Below are 25734 nucleotides of genomic sequence, written 5' to 3'. Positions count from 1 at the left end.
CTGCAATCCTATTTGCGAGTATTATCAAGATAGTAAAATGCATTGTCGGTTGATAATCCATCTTTTTTTTTTCAAGGAATAGGCCCAAAAGGGGGAGAATAGTGGGGAAAACTTGGTTGTTACTATAACTCCTGTTTGTTAAAACTGAAATAACTTTTCTCACAATCTAGAGCAACTAGGAGCAATTTTGCCCCTCAGGTGTCGCTTGATAATGTCTTCAGTCATTGTCACAAGGGGATGGAGGAGTAAAGGGTTGAGAGGGGAAGGTGCTGCTCACATCTAGTGGGTCAAGGCTAGGGATGCTGCTAAAACATCCTTTAACACCCAGGAGAGCGCCTCCTCCCCTGAAGAATAATCTGTCTCAAAACGTCAATACTGCTGAGGCTGAACCCTTTATCTAGATTTAGGCATCAGCTTACCTGGGAGCTAACATTAGGATATGTTATGTGAATACTTTGTAGAAATGACTGGATTGTTTTAATGTTTCATGCTTTATTTGTAACTGAAATAGTGGTTTACGTTCTTTAAATTGTGTTAGTTTTCATGGAGGAATTAAACTAGCAAATTTCTTAGGTAATCACTTCATTGTCTTCCTGAGGAATAGTAAGAAACAGTCCAGCTCCCAAAACCATAAGATACCTGGGAATAAATCTAACCAAAGAGGTAAAGGATCTGTACTCAGAAAACTATAAAATACTCATGAAAGAAATTGAGGAAGACACAAAGAAATGGAAAAACATTCCATGCTCATGGATTGGAAGAACAAATATTGTGAAGATGTCAATGCTACCTAGAGCAATCTACACATTCAGTGCAATCCCCATCAAAATACCATCCACTTTTTTCAAAGAAATGGAACAAATAATCCTAAAATTTGTATGGAACCAGAAAAGACCCCGAACAGCCAGAGGAATGTTGAAAAAGAAAAGCAAAGCTGGCAGCATCACAATTCCGGACTTCCAGCTCTATTACAAAGCTGTCATCATCAAGACAGTATGGTACTGGCATAAGGACAGACACATAGATCAATGGAACAGAATAGAGAGCCCAGAAATGGACCCTCAACTCTACGGTCAACTAATCTTTGACAAAGCAGGGAAGAATGTCCAATGGGAAGGGCGCCTGGGTGGCTCAGTCGTTAAGCGTCTGCCTTCGGCTCAGGTCATGATCCCAGGGTCCTGGGATCGAGTCCCACGTCGGGCTCCCTGTTCGGCGGGAGGCCTGCTTCTCCCTCTCCCATTCCCCCTGCTTGTGTTCCTGCTCTCGCTGTCTCTCTCTCTATCAAATAAATAGATAAAATCTTTAAAAAAAAAAAAGAATGTCCAATGGGAAAAAGACAGTCTCTTCAACAAATGGTGTTGGGAAAATTGGACAGCCACATGCAGAAGACTGAAACTGGACCATTTCCTTACACCACACACAAAAATAGACTCCAAATGGTTGAAAGACCTCAATGTGAGACAGGAGTCCATCAAAATCCTAAAGGAGAACACAGGCAGCAACCTCTTCGACCTCAGCCGCAGCAACTTCTTCCTAGAAACATCGCCAAAGGCAAGGGAAGCAAGGGCAAAAATGAACTATTGGGACTTCATCAAGATAAAAAGCTTCTGCACAGCAAAAGAAACAGTCAACAAAACCAAAAGACAACCGACAGAATGGGAGAAGATATTTGCAAATGACATATCAGATAAAGGGCTAGTATCCAAAATCTATAAAGAACTTATCAAACTCAACACCCAAAGAACAAATAATCCAATTAAGAAATGGGCAGAAGACATGAACAGACATTTTTCCAAAGAAGACATCCAAATGGCCAACAGACACATGAAAAAGTGCTCAACATCACTCGGCATCAGGGAAATCCAAATCAAAACCTCAATGAGATACCACCTCACACCAGTCAGAATGGCTAAAATTAACAAGTCAGGAAATGACAGATGTTGGCGGGGATGCGGAGAAAGGGGAACCCTCCTACACTGTTGGTGGGAATGCAAGCTGGTGCAACCACTCTGGAAAACAGTATGGAGGTTCCTCAAAAAGTTGAAGATAGAGCTACCATATGATCCAGCAATTGCACTACTGGGTATTTACCCCAAAGATACAAATGTAGGGATCCGAAGGGGTACGTGCACCCCGATGTTTATAGCAGCAATGTCCACAGTAGCCAAACTGTGGAAAGAGCCAAGATGTCCATCGACAGATGAATGGATAAAGAAGATGTGGTATACATATACAATGGAATATTATGCAGCCATCAAAAGGAATGAGATCTTGCCATTTGCAACAACGTGGATGGAACTGGAGGGTGTTATGCTGAGCGAAATAAGTCAGTCAGAGAAAGACATGTATCATATGACCTCACTGATATGAGGAATTCTTAATATCAGGAAACAAACTGAGGGTTGCTGGAGTGGGGCGGGGGTGGGAGGGATGGGGTGGCTGGGTGATAGACACTGGGGAGGGTATCTGCTATGGTGAGCGCTGTGAATTGTGCAAGACTGTTGAATCACAGATCTGTACCTCTGAAACAAATAATACATTATATGTTAAGAAAAAAAAGAAGAAGATAGCAGGAGTGGAAGAATGAAGGGGGGAAATCGGAGGGGGAGACGAACCATGAGAGACGATGGACTCTGAAAAACAAACTGAGGGTTCTAGAGGGGAGGGGGTGGGAGGATGGGTTAGCCTGGTGATGGGTATTAAAGAGGGCACGTTCTGCATGGAGCACTGGGTGTTATGCACAAACAATGAATCATGGAACACTACATCAAAAACTAATAATGTAATGTATGGTGATTAACATAACAATAAAAAAGAGAAACAGTCCAGCTGACCCATTCTAAAGATGATTTTCATTGATTTATAGTTTTTTTACTTTAGATTTTATGGTTACTATAATTTTGAGATGAGTTCCCTTATGAAAATAGTTACGTAGACTGGAGATGTTGAGACTTTACAAAATGATCATGGGTTATGTTATGTTAATCACCATGCATTACATCATTAGTTTTTGATGTAGTGTTCCATGATTCATTGTTTGCGTATAATACCCAGTGCTCCATGCAGAATGTGCCCTCTTTAATACCCATCACCAGGCTACCCCATCCCCCCACCCCCCTCCCCTCTAGAACCCTCAGTTTGTTTTTCAGAGTCCATCCTCTCATGGTTTGTCTCCCACTCTGATTTCCCCCTCTTCATTCTTCCCCTCCTACTATCTTCTTTTTTTTTTTTTCTTAACATATAATGTATTATTTGTTTCAGAGGTACAGATCTGTGATTCAAAAAAAAATTTATTTATTTATTTGACAGAGTGAGAGAGGGAACACAAGCAGGGGGAGTAGGTGCCTCTTTATGCATTCAAACTGTGAGGAATAATTATTACTGTTATGTAATTATATATATATATATTTTTTAAAGATTTTATTTATTTATTTGACAGAGAGAGAGACAGCTAGAGAGGGAACACAAGCAGAGGGAGTGGGAGAGGGAGAAGCAGGCTCCCCGCTGAGCAGGGAGCCTGATGCAGGGCTCCATCCCAGGACCCTGGGATCACGACCTGAGCAGAAGGCAGATGCTTAACGACTGAGCCACGCAGGCGCCCTTGTAACTATATTTTAAAATTATTAATAGTACTGAAGGAAGGTTGAATGCATTTATCCTATAACCATTGTGTTCACAGCTTTCAGTGCTAGTGTGCTAGGCTTTTGAGTTGTCCTGGCTTGTAAAATTACATATTAGGCTGTTTCCAAAGGATTCATTATTGCCCTCATTGAATATACACAGTTGGGATCTGAACTTGCTTCAGAAGATGGGCTCTTTTACTTCTCGATTAAATTTGACTCCTTCGCAGCTGGATCATTGGCCATAGAAAAATGCTCTCTGATTATACAGCCTCTAGAATAAAACTACTGTTTTTTAAGATGATTTTTTAAATTGTCAAAGAAACAGATACACATTTTTTCATAGTACTTTTCCACGGTCCTGTGTTTGGAAGATCCAGAAAAATAGAAGAAGAAGAAGAAGAACAATAACAACAATAAAATCTGGTAATCCTACTACTAGAATGAAACCATTGATACTATTTAGTCTTCTAAAAAATCTTTTATCTTTTTGGTTACTGGGATCCTCCTTTTCTTAATACCCCAGAGGAGAAATCTGCAGTTCATTTTTGGTTAGTTACATTGAGTAAATCCTGATAATTCCGTGTCTGCTCTGGTTCTTAATTTGTCCAGCCCCCTCATCTCCTGACTCATTCCTTTTCACAGTCATTGTGTGGATATTAAAATAGTCTTCTCTACTTGGTCGTTCTGTTTCTGTTGTCTTTCCTCTTTTATTCTTCACATTATTAGTAGGTTTATTTCTCTAAAAACCAAATCTGATCCTATCACTTGGCTTAAAAACATACTGTGTCTCTAAATGCTTTAAAGAGAAAGTGTGGGCAACATACTATAGCATACATAATGTGTTAGTAGCGTTGGAAACGGTGGTTTCATTTATAGTGGCCTCTGACTATATTATATATGTGACTAATACCACACAACTTGATTATCCTCTAGATGCATCCCATATTTCCAAACACCGGTGTCCTCTTTTGTGATAGTTCTTCTGCCTTGAAATCTTTTTTCTTTTTACCTTTCCGCAAAAATGCTTCTTAACTTTCAAAACATAACTTGGATGTCATCTTTCCTGGGAAGCATTCTTCAGAATGGTCTGGTGTCCAGCTCAATTCTGGGGACCGGTTGGAATAGGGTCCCCTACTCCTCCACCATCTTTCCCCCCTCTCCTGGGAAGCATTCTTAAAATGTTAAGATACAATTACTTACTCAGGTGTTCCAGGGGGAACTAATTATACTGCTTTATAACACTTGCCCTGTTGTATTATACTTAGTTGTATATGTTATGTACATTTCTGCTTTCATTGTCGGTTAAGGGAGGTATAGATGCCCTGTGATTTGGAATCACAAGATGCTTTTGACTTTCAGAAGGTAATTCTAGGGAAGCAAATTTTGTTTCTCACATATGACTTTCACCTTTTGCTTGAGATATTTTATTATGTTGCCTTTACAGTTTTTCTACCTATCATATGCCTATAGTGTTCTCATTGACTTCCTGTATACATCCATGCTTTATGCCAAAAATATCCAAAAGATTTTCAAGAAGTTTTTAGGGCAGTGAGGAGGAGTGTTTTGAAATTTGCAAAAAAAAAAAAAAAGTCTAGGTCACACCCTTCAAATTGCTTTGGTTCTCCTTTTTTTTTTTTTTTTTTTAAGATTTTTTATTTATTTATTTGAGAGAGAGAGAATGAGAGAGAAAGCACACGAGAGGGGGGAGGGTCAGAGGGAGAAGCAGACTCCCCGCCGAGCAGGGAGCCCGATGCGGGACTCGATCCTGGGACTCCAGGATCATGACCTGAGCCAAAGGCAGTCACTTAACCAACTGAGCCACCCAGGCGCCCTCGCTTTGGTTTTCTTGATGCTGCTAATTGTCAGTCTCTGAAAGTGGCCCTATTTTTGTTAAATTACTCCGTATATCTTTTCAGTGCTAAAAGTTCACAATACTTCACATTAGCATTCAGGAATCTGTCCAAAGAATTCCAAATATATTATCACCATGTCTATTTCCATAGAATTCTGCAAGATAACACAATTTAAAAGTTAGAAGGACAAAAAGAAATTGATAGTAATAAATAGGTATTATAGCTTTGGAAGGTGCTAGATCACCAATTCATTATTTTGAGAATTTATAAATGGAAAAGAATCAAGAATTTATACAGTTTTTCCTGTATAAACTGTATTGTAAGACAACCAAATAGTTAATTAGGTAAAGTCTTTTTTAGAAGAATTCCAGATAATAAATGCAGATGGAATGATAGAATTAGCAAATCCCATTTGGGCAACCCCTAAGTAAATAATGGAGAATGATCATTGAGTGATTCAGGCTGGCAACACTTGAATACAGTAAGCAATATGAACATCACTTTAAGTGGGACAGCAAGACATCATGTGTGTCCGAATGTGATGGATTGGGAAAGTACATGTATTACCCATGGAGTATTCTTGCCAAAAGGTATGAATCACGTCTCTAGATCTTACTACAGTTTACAGGAAATATGGGGAATGGAGGAATATGTTAACATCAGGAGGAAATAGCTAAATTTAGGATGTGATAAATTCTACAGGACAAATCACTTGTTGTTACAGATTAAAGGAGATTTAAAGAGATATATTAATCAGATATAATGTATGGTTCTTGGTTTTGTTCCTGGTTTAGAAAAGCCAACAGTTAAAATTTCATTTTTGAGATGATTGAAATTTGAATATAAAGTACATATTAAATGATTTTGAGGAATTGCTAATTTTGTCAGATGTGTTAATGGCATTGTAGGGTCAATTTAAAGAAAAGGCTTTAAATGATAGTGATGTATTCTTTACTACATATGGGTGAAATGATACGATGTCTGGGATTTGCTATAAAATACTCCAATCCTGCCTCCCCCCCAGAAGAGAGAAAAATTGTAGAATGGGAGAACTGAGATAATGAGACATTTCTGAGTTACGTGGGCATTTGCTCTACAATTATCTCCTTACTTATGTGAATGTTTGAAAATTTTCAGACCAAAAGTTAAAAAAATGAAAACCTAAAAAATGTGTAGCATGAAGGTTTCTAGCAACCTATGTAGGAAGAAAGCTGGGTCAATAACATAACATAGTGTCTATATGATAAAAACAAGCACCTGCTAGGGAAAAGCATGATTCTTCCTATTAAGACCAAAATGTTTTCCTTCATAGTGTTCTTGAGGACACCATATAATATATTGTTAAAAGCATTTAAAATTACATTTCTTCTATAAATAGAATCTATTTTTTTGTAGCGTTCATCAAAATGGCTAGTGGAATACCATCCATGGTTAATTCCAGTGAAACCAGCTTTATGGCAAACCATTATGATATATTTTAGAAACCTTACTTACTCCAGGCTGTGTAGGGTTCCCCAGTAGAATTCATTACAGGTCGTCTTCCTCTCTTTTAAAAGCTTAGAGAAATAGGGCACCTGGCTGGCTCAGTCCGTGGAGTGTGTGGTGCTTGGTCCCAGGGTCATGTATTGAGCCCGATGTTGGGGGTAGAGTTTACTTAAAAAAATAAAAAATAAAAACTACAGAAATAAAATAAAAACTTAGAGAAACATAAAAACTTCCTATCCATTCGTCTTTCCTCCCCTCCATTTCTGTTACGACTTCTTTACCTAGCCCTCTTTTGCAAATTAGTTAATATAATAGATACATTTCCTTATAGCTCTTCCAGTTGGCCAAGAAAATTTTATTGAATTTTGTTTTCTGTGGTTCGTCTTAAAAACAAGTCTTTTTAAATGTAAAAGTGTATTAAAATAGGCATTTAAAATATTGTAGCCATTTATTCCCTCAGAGATATTGATATTAATTCCCTTTCCCTCTCCCCAGAGAATCACTAGATGGACTGTATAAAGTATCCTGCGTACAGTTCTCCATAAACATTGTTTTATGTGGAGCTTTCCTGGGTATTGCACAGCAGTGAATTTGAGATATTTCCTGGCAACTGTCTGAAATACAGATCATCTCTGTAATTGATTAAATTTGAACCATTATTCAGTGAAGCTATGTTAAAGTTTACATTCTTTTTTGAAAATTGAAATGACTAACAAGAACAGGACATTACCTCTAATTTGAGATGAGCCAAGGGAGTGCCTGTGGATAAAGCCAAGACTCTAGGAAATAATCTTAATTACTCGTTTAGTTTTCTATTGCTGTGTAACAAATTGCAATAGCAGTTTAAAACAACACAGATTTATTATCTCATAATTTCCATGGATCAGGAGTCTGGGCGCAGTTTAAGCTGAGTCTTCTACTTAGGGTTTCACAAGGCTACAAACTGAAGTGTTGGCCATGGCTGAGGTTTCACTGAGGCTCTGGATCTTCTTCCAAGCTCACATGGTTATTGGCTGAATTTATTTCCTTCTGCTGGTAGAATTTAGGACAGCTTGCTTTTTCAAGGCCACAGGAAAGTCTCTGACCTCTAGACTCTCTTTTAAAGGGCTCATTTTTATTAGGTAGGTCCATACAGGAAAATCTCCTCTTTGATTAATTGAATGCCAGTTAGGGACCTTAATTACATCTGCAAAATCTTTTCACCTTTGCCATTTGGAATAATATAATCGTGGGAGTGATAGCCCATTTCCTTTGCCCTATTCCAGTGGTTAGAAACAAGTTGCCAAGTCCCACTTAAACTCAAAGAGAGAGGATTATACAAGGGCATGGGCCTTGGGGGTCATTTTAGAATTTCTTGCCTACCAGTATTATGCTATTACCTGTTATAAAACATTTTTTTGTAGCTTATTTTGTTTGTTATTATACAGAAAACATTAATCAAAAATTGTCACCCCATAATCCTGGTAGCCAATGTATCAAAATGTTTTCCTTTGCCTGTGTGCATGCATAATTTTTATAAAGTATGATAAAGCAGAGATACAGTTTTCCATTGCTTTTCACTTAGCAAGGGCATTTGTCTTGTTGCTCATAACATAACATACAAACATAACAAACGTTATGTTTGTATATATCATTTTTAGGAGATGAAATTGCTTCAGGTGAATGAATCTGTTATTACTGATTGTCTTAGGTTAATCAAGGTATAACTCACAAACAGTAAAAATCATTGTTCTGTGAGTTTTGATAAACACATGTATTTGTATAACTATCATCACAATCAAGAAAGAATGTTATCTTGTGCCCCTTGGTAGACAAGCCCTCCTCCCACACTGCAGACCTTGGCAATCACTGATCTATTTTCAGTCTCTGTAGTCTTACTTTTTCAGCCATATCATATAAATGGAATCATAAACTTTGTAGCCCTTTAGGTTTGGTTGCTTTCACTTAGTATAATGCATTTGAAGTTGTGCGGTAAAGGAATAGCATTCCTGTGACATAATAAGAAATACATGTTGGGTCTTTGTCCCTGGTTCCTTGTACAGAGTTCCTAAAACCCTTGTAATTTCCTGAAAGGAGCATCTTTTGTTATTCATAACAAACCATTTTTAATCATTCCTGAGTTTATACTAATGAGGTTACTCTTGATGGGCCCCTCGATAGCTTCAGGATGGTAGTTGGTTGCCAGGATGATAGTTGGGTGCCACATGGTTGCTAACCATGTGATTAGAGGGTTGGCACTTTCAGCCCCACCCCTTGACCTTCATGGAGGACAGAATGGTTGGCAATTGAGTTCAGTCGTCAGTGGCCAGTGATTTAATCAATTGTGCCTATGTAATAGAGCCTAAATAAAACCCTTTAAACAATGGGGTTTGGAGATCTTCACAGTTGGTGAACATATCCACTTGCTGATAGGGTGGCATAGTCCAACTCAGTGGAAACCAAAGTTCCTGTTCTTAGGACCCATATGGACCTTGCCCTATGTACCTTCTCATCTGGGTCTTTGTTTGTATCCTTTGTGATAGATTGGTAATAGTAAAAAAAAGTGTTCTTTGGAATTTTATGGGCTGTTCTAGCGAATTAATGAACTGAAAGGGGGATGGAGTTTCATCTCCAACTTGTAGCCAAGTCAAACAGAAGTATGTGTAACCTGGGGACCCAATACTTGTGACTGCCATCTGAAGTGAGGGCAGTCTTGTGGGACTGACCCAAAAGCCTGAGGAGTCTGATGCTGACTGAGTTGTTATTGTCAGAATTGAAATGAATTGTAGGATGCCTGGTGGTATCGGGAGAGTTAGAGAATTAGATGGTGTGAGGAAAAAAACTGATACATTTGGTGTCAGAAGTGTTGTTTTGAGTAAAAATACCTCAGTTGCTCAAAGAATAGGCAACTCAGCTGCCTAAGGTTTGGCCCTTGCCCATCTCCTGGGAGGTAACCTTTAAGCCCTTGGAATATCCTGCCTGATAAGAGAGTCTTTGCTTACTTAAAGGCCTTTGGCCACCTCATGTCGTCTATGCTGACAGTGTGGCTGACAAGGTGGTGGAGACTTTGTGCGGTGTGGTATCAGCTTGACCTCTGGGGGAGTTGGAGGCTAAGGTCAGCTGTGCAGATGGTCAGCCCTACCTACATGTCAGACCCCTGATAAAAATGCTCGACACCACGTCTCAGCTGCGTTTCCCTGGTTGCCAGTACTCCATGCATGCTGTCATACATTCTTGGGGGAAGATGTAAGTGCTATCTCTGCAACTCTGCTGGGAGAGAACAACTGGAAGCTTGGTTCTCCCGGACCCTGTCCTATACCCCTCTTCCCTTTACTGGTTTTAATCTGTATCTTTTTGCTATAATAAACTGTGACCATGAATAAAACGGCTCTTTTGAGTTTCATGAGTTTCTAGTGAATCATTGAACCTAAGGATGGCTTTGGGGATCCCTGAACTCCAGAGGTTCATCCATATTATTGCTAGTATCAATACTCAGTTCTTTTTTATTGTTGAGTAGCATTTGAAGTTTGTTAATTCTCCAGTTGAGCTGGTTGTTTCCAGCTGTTGACAATTATAAATAAAATTGCTACAAACATTTGAGTATAGGTTTTTGTGTGAACATAGGTTTTTATTTCACTTGAGTAAATAAGAGTCGGGTTGCTGGGTTATATGAAAAGTGTCTGTTTAACTGTGGTAGAAAGTACTAAACTCTTTTGCAAAGTGGCTGTACCATTTTGCATTCCTCCCAGCTACCACACTATGAGAGTTCCAAGTGGTTCTCATACTCAATATTTAGTATTGGCAGTTTTATTTTTCTTTTAGTTTTAGTCATCCTGGTAGATGTGTAATAGTATCTCACACAAATAGTTGTGCTTTGCATTTCTCTGATGACTAATGATGTTGAATGTCTTTTCATGTGCTTATGATGCCATTCATATATCTTATTTGATGAAGTGTCTGTTCAAATCTTTTGCCCATTAAAATTTTTATTATTGAGTTTTGAGAGATCTCTAAATATTCTGGATACCAGTCTTTTTATCAGATAGGTATTTTGCAAATATTTTCTCCCTGTCTGTAACCATTGGAGAAGAGTTTTTAATTTTAATGTTTAATTTTTAATTTTATAAATTTTATGGATTTTTAAAAATCTTTGCCTAACCCAGTGTCATGAAAAATTTTTTATGTTTTCTTCTAAGACTTTTTTAGTCTTATATTTTACATTTAGGTCTATCATTTTGAGTTAATTTTAGTATATGGAGTGAGATATTTTAGGGGGCACATGGATATCTAATTGTTCTAGAACCACTTGTTGATGGGGCCATCCTTTCTCCCCTGAACTGCATTTTTACTCTTGTCAAGAATCAGTTGCCCATATGTATGTATGGGTCTGTTTCTGGACTCTATTTTTTCTATTCATCTATTTATTCTTTTGCTGATGTCATGCTGAGTTGATTAATGTATCTTTATAGGATAGTCCTGAGATAAGATAGTATGAGTCTTCCAATTTTTTCTTTTTAAATTGTTTTGGCTGTTCCAGTTCCTTTGCCTTACTTACTTTGTTGATTTTAGAATCAACTCATTGGTGTCAACATAAAAAATAGCTGTTCTTTTGATTGAGATTACTTTGAATTTGTAGATGAATTTGGGGAGAACTGAGTCTTCAAATACACACTCATGGTATATCAGTCCACTTATTTAGGTCTTCATTCATCAATACTTTGTAGTTTTTGGGATGCCTGGGTGGCTCAGTCGTTAAGCGTCTGCCTTTGGCTCAGGTCATGATCCCAGAGTCCTGGGATCGAGCCCCGCATCGGGCTCCCTGCTCCGCGGGAAGCCTGCTTCTCCCTCTCCCACTCTCCCTGCTTGTGTTCCCTCTCTCGCTGTGTCTCTCTCTATCAAATAAATAAATAAAATCTTAAAAAAAAATACTTTGTAGTTTTCAGCATAGAGATCTTTCACATATTTTATTACATTTATACATGTTTTTATGTTTTCTGGCTCTATTATAAATCGTACTGTTTTTAAGTTTGGATTTTCCTTTTTTTCCCCCAGTGTATAGAGATATAATTGATGTTTGCATAGTGATCTTGAATCTTGCAACTTTGCTAAACTCACTTATTAGCTCCAGGAGTTTTTTTTGAAGATTCTTTGTGAATGGACATAGACAATCATGCCATTTGCGAATAGAGGCAGGTTTATTTTTTCCTTTTCAATCTGTATGCCTTTTATTTCTTTTTTTCTTATCTTGTTGCACTTTCTAGATCTTGAGTGTGTTATTAAATAGGAGTGGTGACAGCTGATGTCCTTCTTCTGAATCTTTAGGGGAAAACATTGAGTCTTTTATTATTAACTATGATGTTAGCAGTAAGTTTTTAGTATATGCACTTCATCAGGTTGTATAAGTGCCCTTCTATTCCTGATGTGCTGAGAAGTTTATCATGAATAGGGGTTGGATTTTCTTAAATGTTTAGTTTTTGCATTTGTTCATGCCATCATATTTTTCTTCTTTAATTTGTTGACCTGATGAGTTATACTGATTGATCTTTTAATGTTGATTCAACTTGTATTCCTGGGATAAATCCCTACTGGTTGTGATATTTTATCTTTTTTCCAAGTTACTGAATTTGATTTGCTAATATTTTATTGAGGATTTTTGCATCTGTGAAGGGTAATGATCCATAGTAGTTTTTTTCTTGTGATTCCTTTGTCTGATTTTGTTTTCAGGGTAATGCTGGCCTCATAAAATGAGTTGGAAACTGTTCCCTCCTGTTCTGTTTGTGTAGATTTTCTCCCACTCTTTTTCCTATCTAGTTTCAGCTTTGATAATCTCTCTTGACCTATATTCAAGTTCATTGATTCTTTCCTCAGCTGTGTCAAGTCTGTTGCTGAACCTGTCAAAGGCTTTTTAAAATTTTGTTACTGCATTTCTCATTCTTTAGCATTTCAGATTGACTCCTTTAGCTTTTCTGTTCAACTCTTGTAGTTTCTACCTATGATATTTGCCATCTGATCATACCTATTTGTTTGCCTCTTCCATTTGATCCTTCATTATTAATAATTATTTTAATTCATTGGTTGATAGTTCCAACATTTTAGTTATGTCTAAGACTGCTTCTGTTGACTATTTTGTCTCCTGAGACTATTTTGTCTCCTGACTGATTTGTTTGCCCTTGAAATTTTGTGTAGCTTATAATTTTGGGAGGGTGAGGGTGGTTTACCAAAGGAATGATGCAAACAAAAGAATTTAAGGAGATATTTTTATACAATTTACAGAAAAGGTAGTATAACCTCAATATGTATGCACTACCTTGGAGACCAGGGAAATCACCCCTGTGGCCAGGCTTATACTTTTTGATTGAATGCCAGCCATCATTTGCAGGATAGTAGAGATTGAAGTATATAGTATTTATGTTAAGAAAGGGGTATGACTCTTGTTCTGCTAAGTTGTTTGAGTTGTTTGTGCATGGGGTTGAATCAGTCTTGCCTGGAGTTGATTGGGTTTATGTGGGGTTTTTTTCCTTGCTTTGGTTACATGCAGTGCATCATCAATTTTAAATACTTGTATCATCACTTTGTGCTTAAGGGTGGGGGTTGATTTGCTGAAAAGTTTTAACTTAATGTTTTTTATTTATTTTTATTTTTTATTTTTATTTTTTAAGAATTTATTTGTTTGACCCAGAGAGAGACAGCGAGAGAGGGAACACAAGCAGGGGGAGTGGGAGAGGGAGAAGCAGGCCTCCCGCTGAGCGAGGGAGCCCGATGCGGGGCTCGACCCCAGGACCCCGGGATCGTGACCTGAGCCGAAGGCAGACGCTTAACGACTGAGCCACCCAGGCGCCCCTAACTCAATGTTTTTTTATTCCATCTATATCTTTAGGCCTTACTTGTACATCTGTACTTCAGAGAGGCTCTGTCTGTGCTCTTTTGTTTTTTCTCTGTACTAGAAGCTGATTTGCCTCGCAGTGGTGGGCATGGAGCATATCTTTTGTCCTAGACCAACATTAATTGTAGCCAGGCTCTGTTTCCCTCTCTTCCTAGTAATCCCGCTTTTTCCCCACTAATAGTAGACCTCTATTGTTTGGGGCCAGGGTATTTCCTGTTCCTCCATCAGGGGTAGGTATTATCATCTAATTTTGAAAGAATTATAAAAATTTGAATTATAAAACTGCTAGAAGAAAATATAGAAGAATACCTACATATTTTCTAAGCATGACTTAAGGTTGAAACATAAACTAGTATATTTGTATAAAATTTTAAAACTTATAAATATTAAAAGCAAATTGCAAGTGGGGACTTAAACATCCATGTAAATTTAGATATAAAATCAAATGAAACAATTGATTTTAAGGTAATTTTTGCAATTAGAATAGCTGAAAAAAGGACTTTTAGGTATTATAAACAAAGAATATAAAGGCATGCAAGGTAAAGGTTTTAGATATGAAGCTTATTTGTAATTTAGAGAATCTCAAAAATTCCTCCATTTGAAGTTAGTTCTGATAGATTAATATGATAGCTTTAAGAGCAAATTTGGAGAGCAAAGGAAGCAATTCTGCAATGCTGTTTAAAAATTGTTTAATTGGGAAGTCCTTTGGTCTGTTCTATTTGTATGTATGTATTAATGATCGATATATTTATCTTCTGTGAGACCTTTGAGATAGAACCTTTCTGGCCAAACACATTTGTTTTCCTAAAGCAAGATTACTTTTGTCAATCCTTGAACATTTTTCAGCTTTGAAACTACCATGTGACAGGAGAGGATACTTTGCTACTTGATGAATTATTCAGAAGTCTTAATTGCAAGCTTTTAGGAACCTTAAAGATTTTATCAGCCTCTACATGTTATATATTATTCCTAGGGAAGCAAAGTGGTTTGTTCAAAGTTAGTGGTAGAAGTAACCTAGACTTGTTTGACTCGTGCTCTTTGATTATACTATATTACATGCCTGCTAATTTCTAATTTTCTACATTTGGGATATACATCTTAAAACATCCATTTGTAAAGGGCGATATGGAATGGGAATTGACCAGTTTTAGCCTAAGTGTTTGTGTATTTTGTGAAAAGTGAAGTTGGTTAGCCTTTTGAGTATTTCTCTTGGCCATTTAATTTTAGGTAATATAGAAGTGTGCCCTGGAGTAGCAGAATGTTTGGGGGATGTTGATTTCAATTTTAAGTTTGTAGTTAAGGTCTTTTTTTTGAAGTCTGGTTTTCATATGTGTCAGTTTTGATTTTAAGGGAAAATTCTAAGGCCTGTCCTCCTGTGAGCTTCTGTGAACACAGGCCTTGGAATTGGAACACTATTTTATACACTCTCTTTAACTGAATAAATAAATTATCTGTAGTACTGAAGCATATGTGGAGCTAGAAGACAATGCTTTCCTTTATATATAAGGAGTAATTTATTTTTACTGCATATTTATGTTTTGTAGTATGTTATAGATCTTATTATATGTAATCATGTGGCTTTTTCTAGAATGTGCCAAAGAAAAGAATGACTAAAGATTCCCTATATTTTACTGCTAGGTCTTGTTTTGTTTCTTTGAAGCGAGATGCCATTAATTTGAGAAATGTGCCTCAGAGCTGTGTGTTCTTGATCATAAAGTTCCTTCATTATGTAGAATCTAGCTGCATCTTTGGGGAAGAACATTGATGGAGTATTGATAGCATGCTGAGGTTTTGAGTCAGTATTTTTAGCTTAGATTTTACTTTGACTTTCCTTCGTTTATAGCTTAAAGGTAGGAATAGAGGCTCTTTTCCTTAATTTTCATGGACATGAACAGAAGCATTCTTTAGGACTTAAAGCTCTGCTACAACTAACATGTGGCTAAGTAAAATCTTATAACAATAGGAACATAACCCTTTAGGAACCTAACCTGTTCATATATGAAAGAGCTAATATAATAGTTGAAGATGCAAAATGCAGACTGCCATGTAGCATGTTTTAATAGTAGTTAATAGTTGAAGCATTTATGAGAGGGATGATGAAAAAACAAAAAGTTCTGTGGGACACCCTGGGAAGACCTTGCTGAATGCTCAATGGCAGCTGTTCATTTCCTTCTTGCTTGTAGCTCCTCATTCAGCAGATTAGGAACATTCCAATGTTTTTTGCATTCTTTCTAAATTTAAAAATTTTTTATCATTAAAAATTAGATTTAAAGTTTCAGTTTTTTAAGATTTATTTATTTGAGAGACTGAGAGAGCACGAGCTGGAGGGGCAGAAGGAGAGGGAAAGAGAATCCCAAGCAGACTCTGCTGAGCATGGATCCCGATGTGGGGCTCATTCCTACCACCCTGAGATCAGGACCAGAGCTGAAATCAAGAGCCAGGTGCTTAATGGACTGTGCCACCCAGGTGCCCCTAAAGTTTCATTTTTAAAAGAAAATATTGAAAAAAAGTGGTAGGTTCCTGTGCAGACAGAATATAAATTGGAAGCTGGGTAACAAATGCAATTAAAAGGCCAGGTGGAGATTGCTTTTCGCTCTCTTCCCTGTCCTTTCTACCTTTCTTTCTTCATTTTCTATCCTGCTCACTCCACATGGCATTAAGAGGACACTGAGGAAATTATGTTTGTACGTTGGCTTCATCAAAGACATTATTTGAGATTGTTCTCTTTAGAATACTAAGAATAGACGGATGTTTTGGATATATACTCATAGGGTCATTTTTGGGTTTGCCTCAGATTGGTCATTTGGTAATGCAATGAATATTTTTCCTGTGAATTGTAACTCTTTATCTGTGTCTGTTCTTTAGAAATGATCCCTAGGAACAACTGTGCTTTTCTGGGAACCCCAAGTTTTATGAAGGCTTTATGTTGTACCTCCATAATGAAATGAAATAATGTGTAGAAGCCATTATTTTAAAGGCAATGAATAACTCTGTAGGAAGAACAAAAACTCATATTTATGAGTCTTGATTTAGAGATTCAAAGTTTCTCTTAATTTGGTTGGATTTATAAAAAGGTACATTTTGTTATATTCATTAATTGATTTGATGCCATTTATAGAGTATCTACTCTGCACAAAGCTTAGTTGATACTGGGAGTATAGTTGTGGAAAAGATACAATGTTCTTGCCTTTATTGGAGCTTATACTCTACCAACTGGAGACAAATATAAAACAATTATACAATAAATGGTATAAATACAGTTGTGATAAGCTCTAAGACAAATGGAGAATGTTTTGAAAGTCCATAATGGGGGATTCTAAGGCTGGGAATCAGAGATGGCTTTCTTTAGGAAAGTGACATTTGAGTTATGTTATCATTATCATAAATTTGATCAAGGAATTCAGTTTAAATAAGTGTTTAGGGGGGGCGCCTTGGTGGCTTAGTCATTAATTGTCTGCCTTCGGCTCAGGTCATGATTCCAGGGTCCTGGGATCCAGCCCCGCCTGCATTGGGCTCCCTGCTCAGCGGGAAGCCTGCTTCTCTCTCTCCCACTCCCCCTGCTTGTGTTCCCTCTCTCGCTGTCTCTCTCTCTCTCTCAAACAAATAAATAAAATCTTAAAAAAAAAAAAAAGTGTTTAGGGAAATACTTAAATGGAAGTTATTTAAGGTTTAGTGATAAACACAGCAACATAAACTTATTTCCATTCTATTCTTGGTCTTCCACTTGTATAATTCAGTTGAAATTTTTGGCTTCTTTCCTTTTATTTTTTTATTCTTATTTTTGATTTTTAAAACTTTTATTTTTCGCACCTAGAAGAAGTACTTTATTAAACATATTACCGTGGCTTCCTTCATTGTAATATTGACTTTAACAGTTCCTAGATGTGCCTGTATATAAAGACTAAGACCTCATAACCCAATCCAGTCATTACCCTTGACAATTAAGAAAAGCCTCCAGGTTATAATAGATTTGAAAATTATTTGTTAAAATGCACTAAACTTATCTTTTATGCCATTCTGTTGATGCTTCCTTAAACAAACTGAAGCATTCTATTGTCTCTTTCCACCTACACTGTGAGCTACTCAAAGACAGGCCCTATCTCTAGAACCTTGCAGGATGTGAGACACATAATAAGTGCTAAATAAACAAATCAGTTATGAATAGCCTATGTTAATAAGGAGGTGGCAACTTGGTGACTGACCTTCATGTTTCTTTTAAGTGACAATTTAGCATAATGCAGACTGCTTTGGAATCATAAGGCCTAATTTTGAATCCCAGTTCCTGAATGTGTATGCTTAGGCGAGTAACTTCATCTTTTAAATAAAGTAAGATTATAGGTATAAAGTACTTAGCTTATTAGTGTCTGAGGCATAGTAAGTGTCCCATAAATGATGGTTAATATTATTATAAGATATATGCACTAAACTTTTTTCCCTTTGTGTTTTTTTATGTTGTTTATAATAGACACTTATAGTGACACAAAATACTGGTATTTAAGAGAGTAGATAATTGGCCAAATCACAAAGTGAAAAATTTATAGCTAGTAGACTGCTTATTGAAACTAAACTTTATGAACTACTAATTATTGATAATTAAGTGGGTAATTATGACCCTTATCATTACAGTGAATACATATCCTTCCTTTGTAGGTCACGTTTTTTAAAAAATAAAACATTGTTTTTATGAATAAATTTTTTGTGGATTTTTAAAAAACAATAATCTCACAGTGTGTCTTTTATATAAAGATATTTGGGGGCGCCTGGGTGGCTCAGTTGTTAAGCACCTGCCTTCGGCTCAGGTCATGATCCCAGGGTCCTGGGATTGAGCCCCGCATCGGGCTCCCTGCTCCGCGGGAAGCCTGCTTCTCCCTCTCCCACTCCCCCTGCTTGTGTTCCCTCTCTCACTGTGTCTCTCTCTGTCAAATAAATAAAATCTTTAAAAAAAAGAAGTTAAAAAAAAAAGATATTTGATGTATGAGGTTTGCTTGAATTGAGGGGGGTGTATGTATTTAATGTACATATTACCTGTGGGGATAGAAAAAGTATAAGATCTAGTCTATGTTTTCAATTTTTCAGCTTCTGTAAGTAAACTTAGTCATTTTAAATACTTTTGTGTCACTCTCTGCCTCTATAGTGAAAAATTCTATAACTTTAAAAAAAATCGACTAGTGCATTTTCTGAGGATATTTATAAAAGTAGAGGATGTAAAGGAACTAATTGAACAAACAAATATTCTAAGGTTTCAAATCTGACTTTAAAATTTATTTTAATTCCATGTTACTTAGAGTTATGATTTGCTGGCAAAACAGTATAAACAGTCCTTGAAACAAAGCAAAAAATGCCGGCAAGCAAACAAAAATCCTTTAAGGCCTTTTTATTCTACATTTAAAAAAAATATACTTCAAGTTTCTCTAAAAGCAAAATATCTACAAATTCGTGTTTTTTTTCCTTGTAATTCGTAGTCATTGGCCAGAGTCAGGGGATTCATAGAATAATATTTAGAATGCAGTACTGAGAATATAAGACATTTGATTGAAAAGGTTGTGAAGATATATGGCCTTCTGCACTTGAAATATTTTGATTGATTTGGTGGATTTACATGCTTTTCAGAGCACTTCCAAGGATAGCACTCAACATGTAGTGAGGGCTCTTAGGAGTCCATTTAGAAATTTACCTATAAAAAGTGAAATCAGGTGGCAGTTTTATGTAAGGCATCCCAACAATCAATAATCCAAATATATAATTTAGTGAGTGGGATTTATGTAATAAGAGTGTTATTTTCATCTCTTAAGTGACTATTTATATTTTCTCACTTGCTCCTAGAATATCACTGAGACTAGGAAGCAGGCAATTTTCGTAACAATTGTGTCGTCCTGAAGATGACAAAGCAGATCATTGATAATTTGGTATCAATGCAGATCTTATTTTTTTCTCCTTCCATATGTTAGGTTATTTTCACCAGATTATTTTACTGGCTCCTTAATTCAAGTTGAGATTTTAGAAATCTTAGTCTGTAGTTCTCAAGATGATTAAGTATGCACTAAAAGAGTGGGCCTGGAAATAAAATTGCATAAGTGAAATTAAATTTTTCTTTCAACTTGTCAGTATGCATTTCTGGACATGGTTTTCCTTTATCTATTACAATTTCCTATTTGGTCTTTAGCAGAATTAGATCATGATGATTAAAACCTGTCTTCGTTGTAATTTTCTTTTATAACCTATTTGCAGTGGCCATGTTTTTTCTACTTAAAACAACTCTGCTTGGGTGTTCCAAGAAAGATGAAAGCCTTAAGTTTATTTTAAACATTCAGATTACTAATGTAAACTCCTTTAAAAAGGTAATTTTTGGGAGGGGGGTGCCTGGGTGGCTCAGTCGGTTAAGTGACCCACTCTTGATTTTGGCTCAGGTCATGAACTCCAGGTTGTGAGATAAGACAGCGGTTTGGGTCCACGCTGGACGTTTAGCCTGCTTAAGATTATCTCTCTCTCTCTCTCTCTCTGCCTCCCCACCCGCCTCTCTCTCAAAATAATAATAATTTTTTAAAAGGTAATTTTTTTGGAGTAGAGGTTTAGGAAAATCTCTAAGAAACCAAAGTTTATTTTTTTAGAAACCAAAATTTAGAATAAGTTTTCATTGGGCTAGAAGAATTTTTGGAGTTGATTATGATCATTAGTGGCCCTGAAAAACAAAACAAAACAACACGGGACTGGGATTTTTAAAACTACCTTTTAAAAACACTGTAATAATGTATGTCTGAAATTGAACTGCTCACAGACATGTAGAAGATAGCTTTGTTTTAGAAGAATTCAAGGATTGGATCTGTATGTGTAGGGACTACAAAGTCCTGTTGTGATTGGACGGGAAGTAAACATAATTTATTTTACTGAATTGTGATTGGCTAAAAACCTTTTCTTTCCACGATAGTCTCTAATAACTGAATCCGGAGCCTTTCCCTGTTGTTGTTTGTTTATGATTAGTGAGTATGAGGTATGTGCTAGTACTGAAAGAACTCAAATTGGCACAGAAACTGTAGATTTTAGGGACATTGACAGAAGCCCTCAACAGGGCGTTTGACATTTTTACCACAAAGCAGTAGAGAGGTGTAAATCTCTGAAGAGTTCAAACATGTAATTAGTATTGTTGCAAACAGGAAGGATGAAAGGATGACAGTGTTTTCTTCATTTTCATTTGGAGTCGTTCACTGTTGTGCAGTGACTGTTTTCAATGGAAAGTGTTGCTCTGCTTTGCTGCTAGGGCTGTTGTTTCAGGCGAAATTTGGGCTACCTCAGGTGGCGGGCACCATGTGTTCTGAAAAACGTCGCTCTGGAGATGCGGGGTTTAACTGGAGTTTATTTTGTGACCCAGGGTGGAACCAGCACGATTCACTTTCGCCTCCACCCCTTCCCCCACAGACACTTTTGAGGGAGCGGCGAATAGCGAGGTGACCCTCAAATCCTCTTAATGGTGTTACCAAGGGAGAGCATTCCTTTCTCCCACCCCGCTCCTTACTTCTTAGCCTGGCTGGTCCCACAGCCCCCTTGGCAGCGTCGTCGGGCACTACTTTCCGTCTGTGGTGGTTCCTCCGACCCTTTCCCGCGGCTCCCTGCCCCCGCCCGCGCAGGCGGAAGGAGACGCACGGCGCTCACAGCCTGCCAGTGGATGGGGAGGCGGAGTAGTACTGTCCACTGCGAGGTGGCGGCAGTGGCTGGGCCTGCCTCAGGGCCCCCGACGGCGACGAGGGGTGTGGGGATTTCTGTCCGTTTCTCTGTGTGTGTGTGTGTGTGTGTGTGTGTGACTACAGTCAGAGGCTGCTAGTCGGGGAGTCTGGGGGAGTGTTGAGGACTGAGAGACCGAGGTCGCTGTGCCCTTCTGGGCAGAGCGTCCGGTGCGCCCCCGAGTCCGCACTCGCTTGCTCGCGGGGCTGCGGCCGTCCCCCAGTCCGCTCTCCTCAGCATGGGCGGCCGGTAGGAGCAGGGTTTCACTGGTTCCCTCGCAGTGGAGGAGGCAGCAGCCGCTTCAGCAGTGATGGCTATGGCGGTGGAGACGCGGCTGGAACTGGTGGGGAAGCGGTTCCTGTGTGTGGCGGTCGGCGAGGAGGCTCGGCCGGAGCGCCGAGAGAGTGGACGCTGCTTGCGGGGCTGGCGAGCGGGGGTCATCCGAGCTGTGTCACACAGGGACAGCCGCAATCCGGACCTGGCGGTAAGAGAGCGAGTGCCCCTCAGTCTCCCAGCCCACGCCCGCACTGCTGTCTCTGGCAGCACCTTGTCTGGTTACCTCTGGCACCTCCCGCAGCCCAGCCAGCTGGCGGTCACGCCCCTCTTTGGAGCCGTCGTCGGCTTTGCACTCGTCCCCTGCTGGGGTCTCCCATCTCCTCGTGAGTAGTTTCCCCGGTGGGAGCGGTGCCGGAGCGGGACCCCCGGGGCTCCCGCACAGGCCCCGCCAGGCCTCTTGGCCGCTGCCTGGGAGGGGTTCAGCGCCTCCGCAGTGGCCGTGGAGACCTTACCGAAAGGCGGGGCTGTGAGCCAGTGCCGCTGGGGCAGGTGGGGGTGGCGGACAGAACACAGACCACTCATGGCGGTAGGGGGCCATCTTCACCAACATCTCTTTCCTTGAAAAAGTCTTACTAGTGCAGGGGTTAGAGACTTAAAACTTAGGCAGTAAAGGTTGCTGAGAGGGAGGGAGAAAAGGAAAGAGACACATCTATGGTGTTTCAGGCTGTCCTGGGATTCGTGTGTATTTTCCAGGCAAAGGCTGTGTGAGTGGTGGCATCTTGATGAAACCTCTTTCTACAGATGCTTGTATTTCTAACTGGAAGGGATGAAAATGAAAATTTTTGATTTGGAGGGTCATAGAATTAACCCATCCCTCCCTCCATTCCTTCCTTCCTTCCATTTGTTTTTTTTTCCTGTGGGGTTGTGGATTTTTAGAAAGTGAATAGTGTTTTAAAAATCATCCTGGGTTTTATACAATTTTAAATGAAGCAAGAAGTATTATAAATTAAAATGTTATGCCCTGCCGAACCTTAAGGGTCTTTTTCTTTGCTTTCTTTTCCTTTCATATGATACTGCCAATATTTTCTTTCAATAATGTAGGAATGTGCACCATTTCGAGACGGGATATCCTCTGATAGTGTTCCAAGGACATTTTCACTTGGGGACAGGTTGGAAGGGGTGGAGTAGAGGCTAGGCATTGAGTAGTCTTCTCAAGGTTGATTTGCGAGTACATAATCCACGAAATTTATTGGTAGTGCCTTGGGGTATTTAATTTTTTACTGAAAACTTCAAACATGGTAATATTTTCTTTCCTTTTGTGTATCTGCAGTTTACATTTCCAAATTCACTTTAATATCTATCTATACATGTGCATACCTATTTTAATATTTTTCTTGGTTTCTGACTGCTTTTGTAAATCCCTGTTTCATGACTGTAGTCAATGATATGGTTTCATTGGGCATGTACTAATGTTGACTTGATATTGCAAAATAGGCTTGTTTTGCTAATAGGTATTTCTAATAGGAAATAAGCAGAATAAAGGTGATTTTGAAGATTTTGCTTGGTTATTCTTACTGGAAAGAAGAAAAAGCAAATTTTAAAAAATTTCTCATCTTAATGGTTCTGCAGATCGTGTCAATTTAGTAAGTTTTTTTGTGTAAAAAGCATATGCTGAATTTATCTCTCTTCCTCTTATTGTGATACGATGATTGTCTTGGCTTTTGTGTGGAAGCTAGTTGGATTATAGTTTAGCATTTTAAAATTATTTCAGAGCAAACCTGGAATGATATTTTGTTTTCCAGAGTATTTTGTTTTAGTAGATGAATGAAAATTGGGAAATAACAGTTTTAAATTATGAGTATCACTTGTGACAGTCAAGTTATCAAAATTAAATATATTAAAAACTTTCTTGCATGGAAATTTAAATGATATAAAGAATGGATTTATGTTTATCACATTTGTAAAAGGCAAAGTATTAAGCTGGGTATTTAAAAATGAAAAGTATATGTGGATGGTGGGAGAGACTAAAAAGAACAGGGATGAATTTTCTCAGGTGATGGAAATGTTTTGTATCTTGATAGTTATAGGGGTTTATGTATTAAAACTTGAATTGTGCACTTAATAGCTGCTTTTCACCATATACAAATTTTACATAAAAATGCATTTTGAACCATAACTATGTGAACCTCCAGCAGTTTCTCCTAATTTTAAAAAATTAATTTTATTTAAGTAGTCTTTACACTCAACGTGGGACTCGAACTCACACCCCCAAGGTCAAGGGTTGCTTGTTCCTGGGACTGAAAAACCAGCCAGATGCCCCTCCAACCATTTTCCTTTGTCTACAAGTCTTTATTTGAAAATTTTTTTATGTGGTGTAACTTGAGTTTTTTCAGCCTAGGACCTACAGTTTTAGAGTTATTCCCAAACTTTCTTGTTTTTTTTTTTTTTTTTTTAGTTCATATTCCCTAAATTAAATGAAATGAAATGTAGAACAGGTTAGCATCAATATACTGTAATTCCCCTTTTAGACTTTTTTTTTTTTAAGATTTTATTTTTAAGCAGTCTCTACACCCAAGGTGGTGCTTGAACTCCTAACCCTGAGATCAAGAGTTGCATGCTCCACCGACTGAGCCAGCCAGGCACCCCTTTTAGACTTCTATTACTGCAGAATAAATTTTAAAGAGCTTTATGAATTATATGAAAAATGATGGTATAACTAGGGTATTTTTGTGTTTTTGTTTTTTTTTTAAAAAGTTAAATATATGTAATGTAGAACCTGCAAATGTATTTGAAATCTTAGTTGTATGTATTTATGGCACATGATTTGAAAGGGTAACTATCAGAACTTGAAAATAGTTTAGGGAATACTTTATCTCAAAAGTTAATCATTCTTATTTTTGATCTTATGTTTGAAGAGTTATGTGTATTAATGTTCTGTCACTGCTGTTAATTAACACAAGTTGGTGTTAAACAATACAAATTGATTATTTATAGTTCCGGAGATGACAAGTCTAACATGGGCTAAAATCAAGATATGGTAGAACTGTGTTCTTTTCTGAAGGTCCTAGACAAGATCCATGTCTTTTCCTTTTCTGGCTTTTAGAAGTATCCCACATTCCTTGGTCTAGGCACCTTTCCCTCTTATTTTCTTGCCCCTCCCTTCTACTTTTTAAGTGCCCTTGTGATAATATTGGGTTCACTTCAATAATGAAGAATAATCTTATCTGCGAAAATTGATTTACTTTTTGCTTGTTTTACTTCTCATCCGTAACCTATCAGCCATTTATGTATGTATGTATGTATGTACTTATTTATTTGTTTATTTATTCAGCCATCTAGTCATCTACCCACTCACCTTAATGCTTAGGGTGATTGCATCATTATTTCAAGCTAACTCTGTTTAAAGTGTATTTTTTAAAAATATGTCAGATTTTTCAATACACAAAAGGAACAAAAATTGTATTTTGTTTCATACACCAAACACATATATTTGCTTGTTTGTTGGGGGATTTTCTGATGGTCACTTAGTGACAAGATTTTAAACTGTTCTAAACTGTGTACCTGCAGATGAAAGTTATTTTGCAGATCTTATGGGTCTTAAATATAAAGAAAATTTTCATGTTTAGGAAGTTTAAAGTGACCTGTGATTTTGTTTATAAGGAAGCCTTTTCCATTTTTAGTCCTATTATGTTTTTGCTCAGCTATATTTTCATTTAAGTTTCATGTTGAGTTGGTAACATTTGATTCCCTTATAAATTTTGTTAGGATAAGTCTTTAGGTAAGTCTGAAATTTATAATGGTCCTGCGATATTGATAATGCTAATTTCTGGTCTATTCACAATGAATGAATGAGTGAATGATTTTTACTTCGTTGCTCAGTATGACCTGGATGAGTTAACCATCAGGAAAATTGGTTAGC

The 25734-nt window shown here is 37.8% G+C and overlaps 1 protein-coding gene across 4 annotated transcripts in view; it reads left to right on the top strand.

Annotated features, from left to right (window-relative positions):
• JMJD1C (jumonji domain containing 1C) overlaps positions 1-25734 on the top strand; it is a 338905-nt gene that overhangs the window by 39883 nt on the left and 273288 nt on the right. For 2 of the 4 annotated variants that reach the window (XM_032423900.1, XM_032423899.1), the window contains exon 1: positions 20172-22023. The exons of the other annotated variants lie outside the window; for them this stretch is intronic. In XM_032423900.1, coding sequence (XP_032279791.1) covers positions 21850-22023 — 174 coding nt within the window. In that variant the 5' untranslated portion in view covers positions 20172-21849. Of the gene's footprint in view, positions 1-20171; positions 22024-25734 lie in introns of those variants that run through there. 4 annotated transcript variants of the gene reach the window in all.

The sequence above is a fragment of the Phoca vitulina genome, unplaced genomic scaffold, assembly GCF_004348235.1.
Source record: "Phoca vitulina isolate PV1807 unplaced genomic scaffold, GSC_HSeal_1.0 scaffold29, whole genome shotgun sequence".
Classification (NCBI taxonomy): Eukaryota; Metazoa; Chordata; class Mammalia; order Carnivora; family Phocidae; genus Phoca; species Phoca vitulina.
The sequence above is the reverse complement of the archived record's forward strand: the minus strand, read 5'-3'. Positions and strand labels throughout refer to the sequence as shown.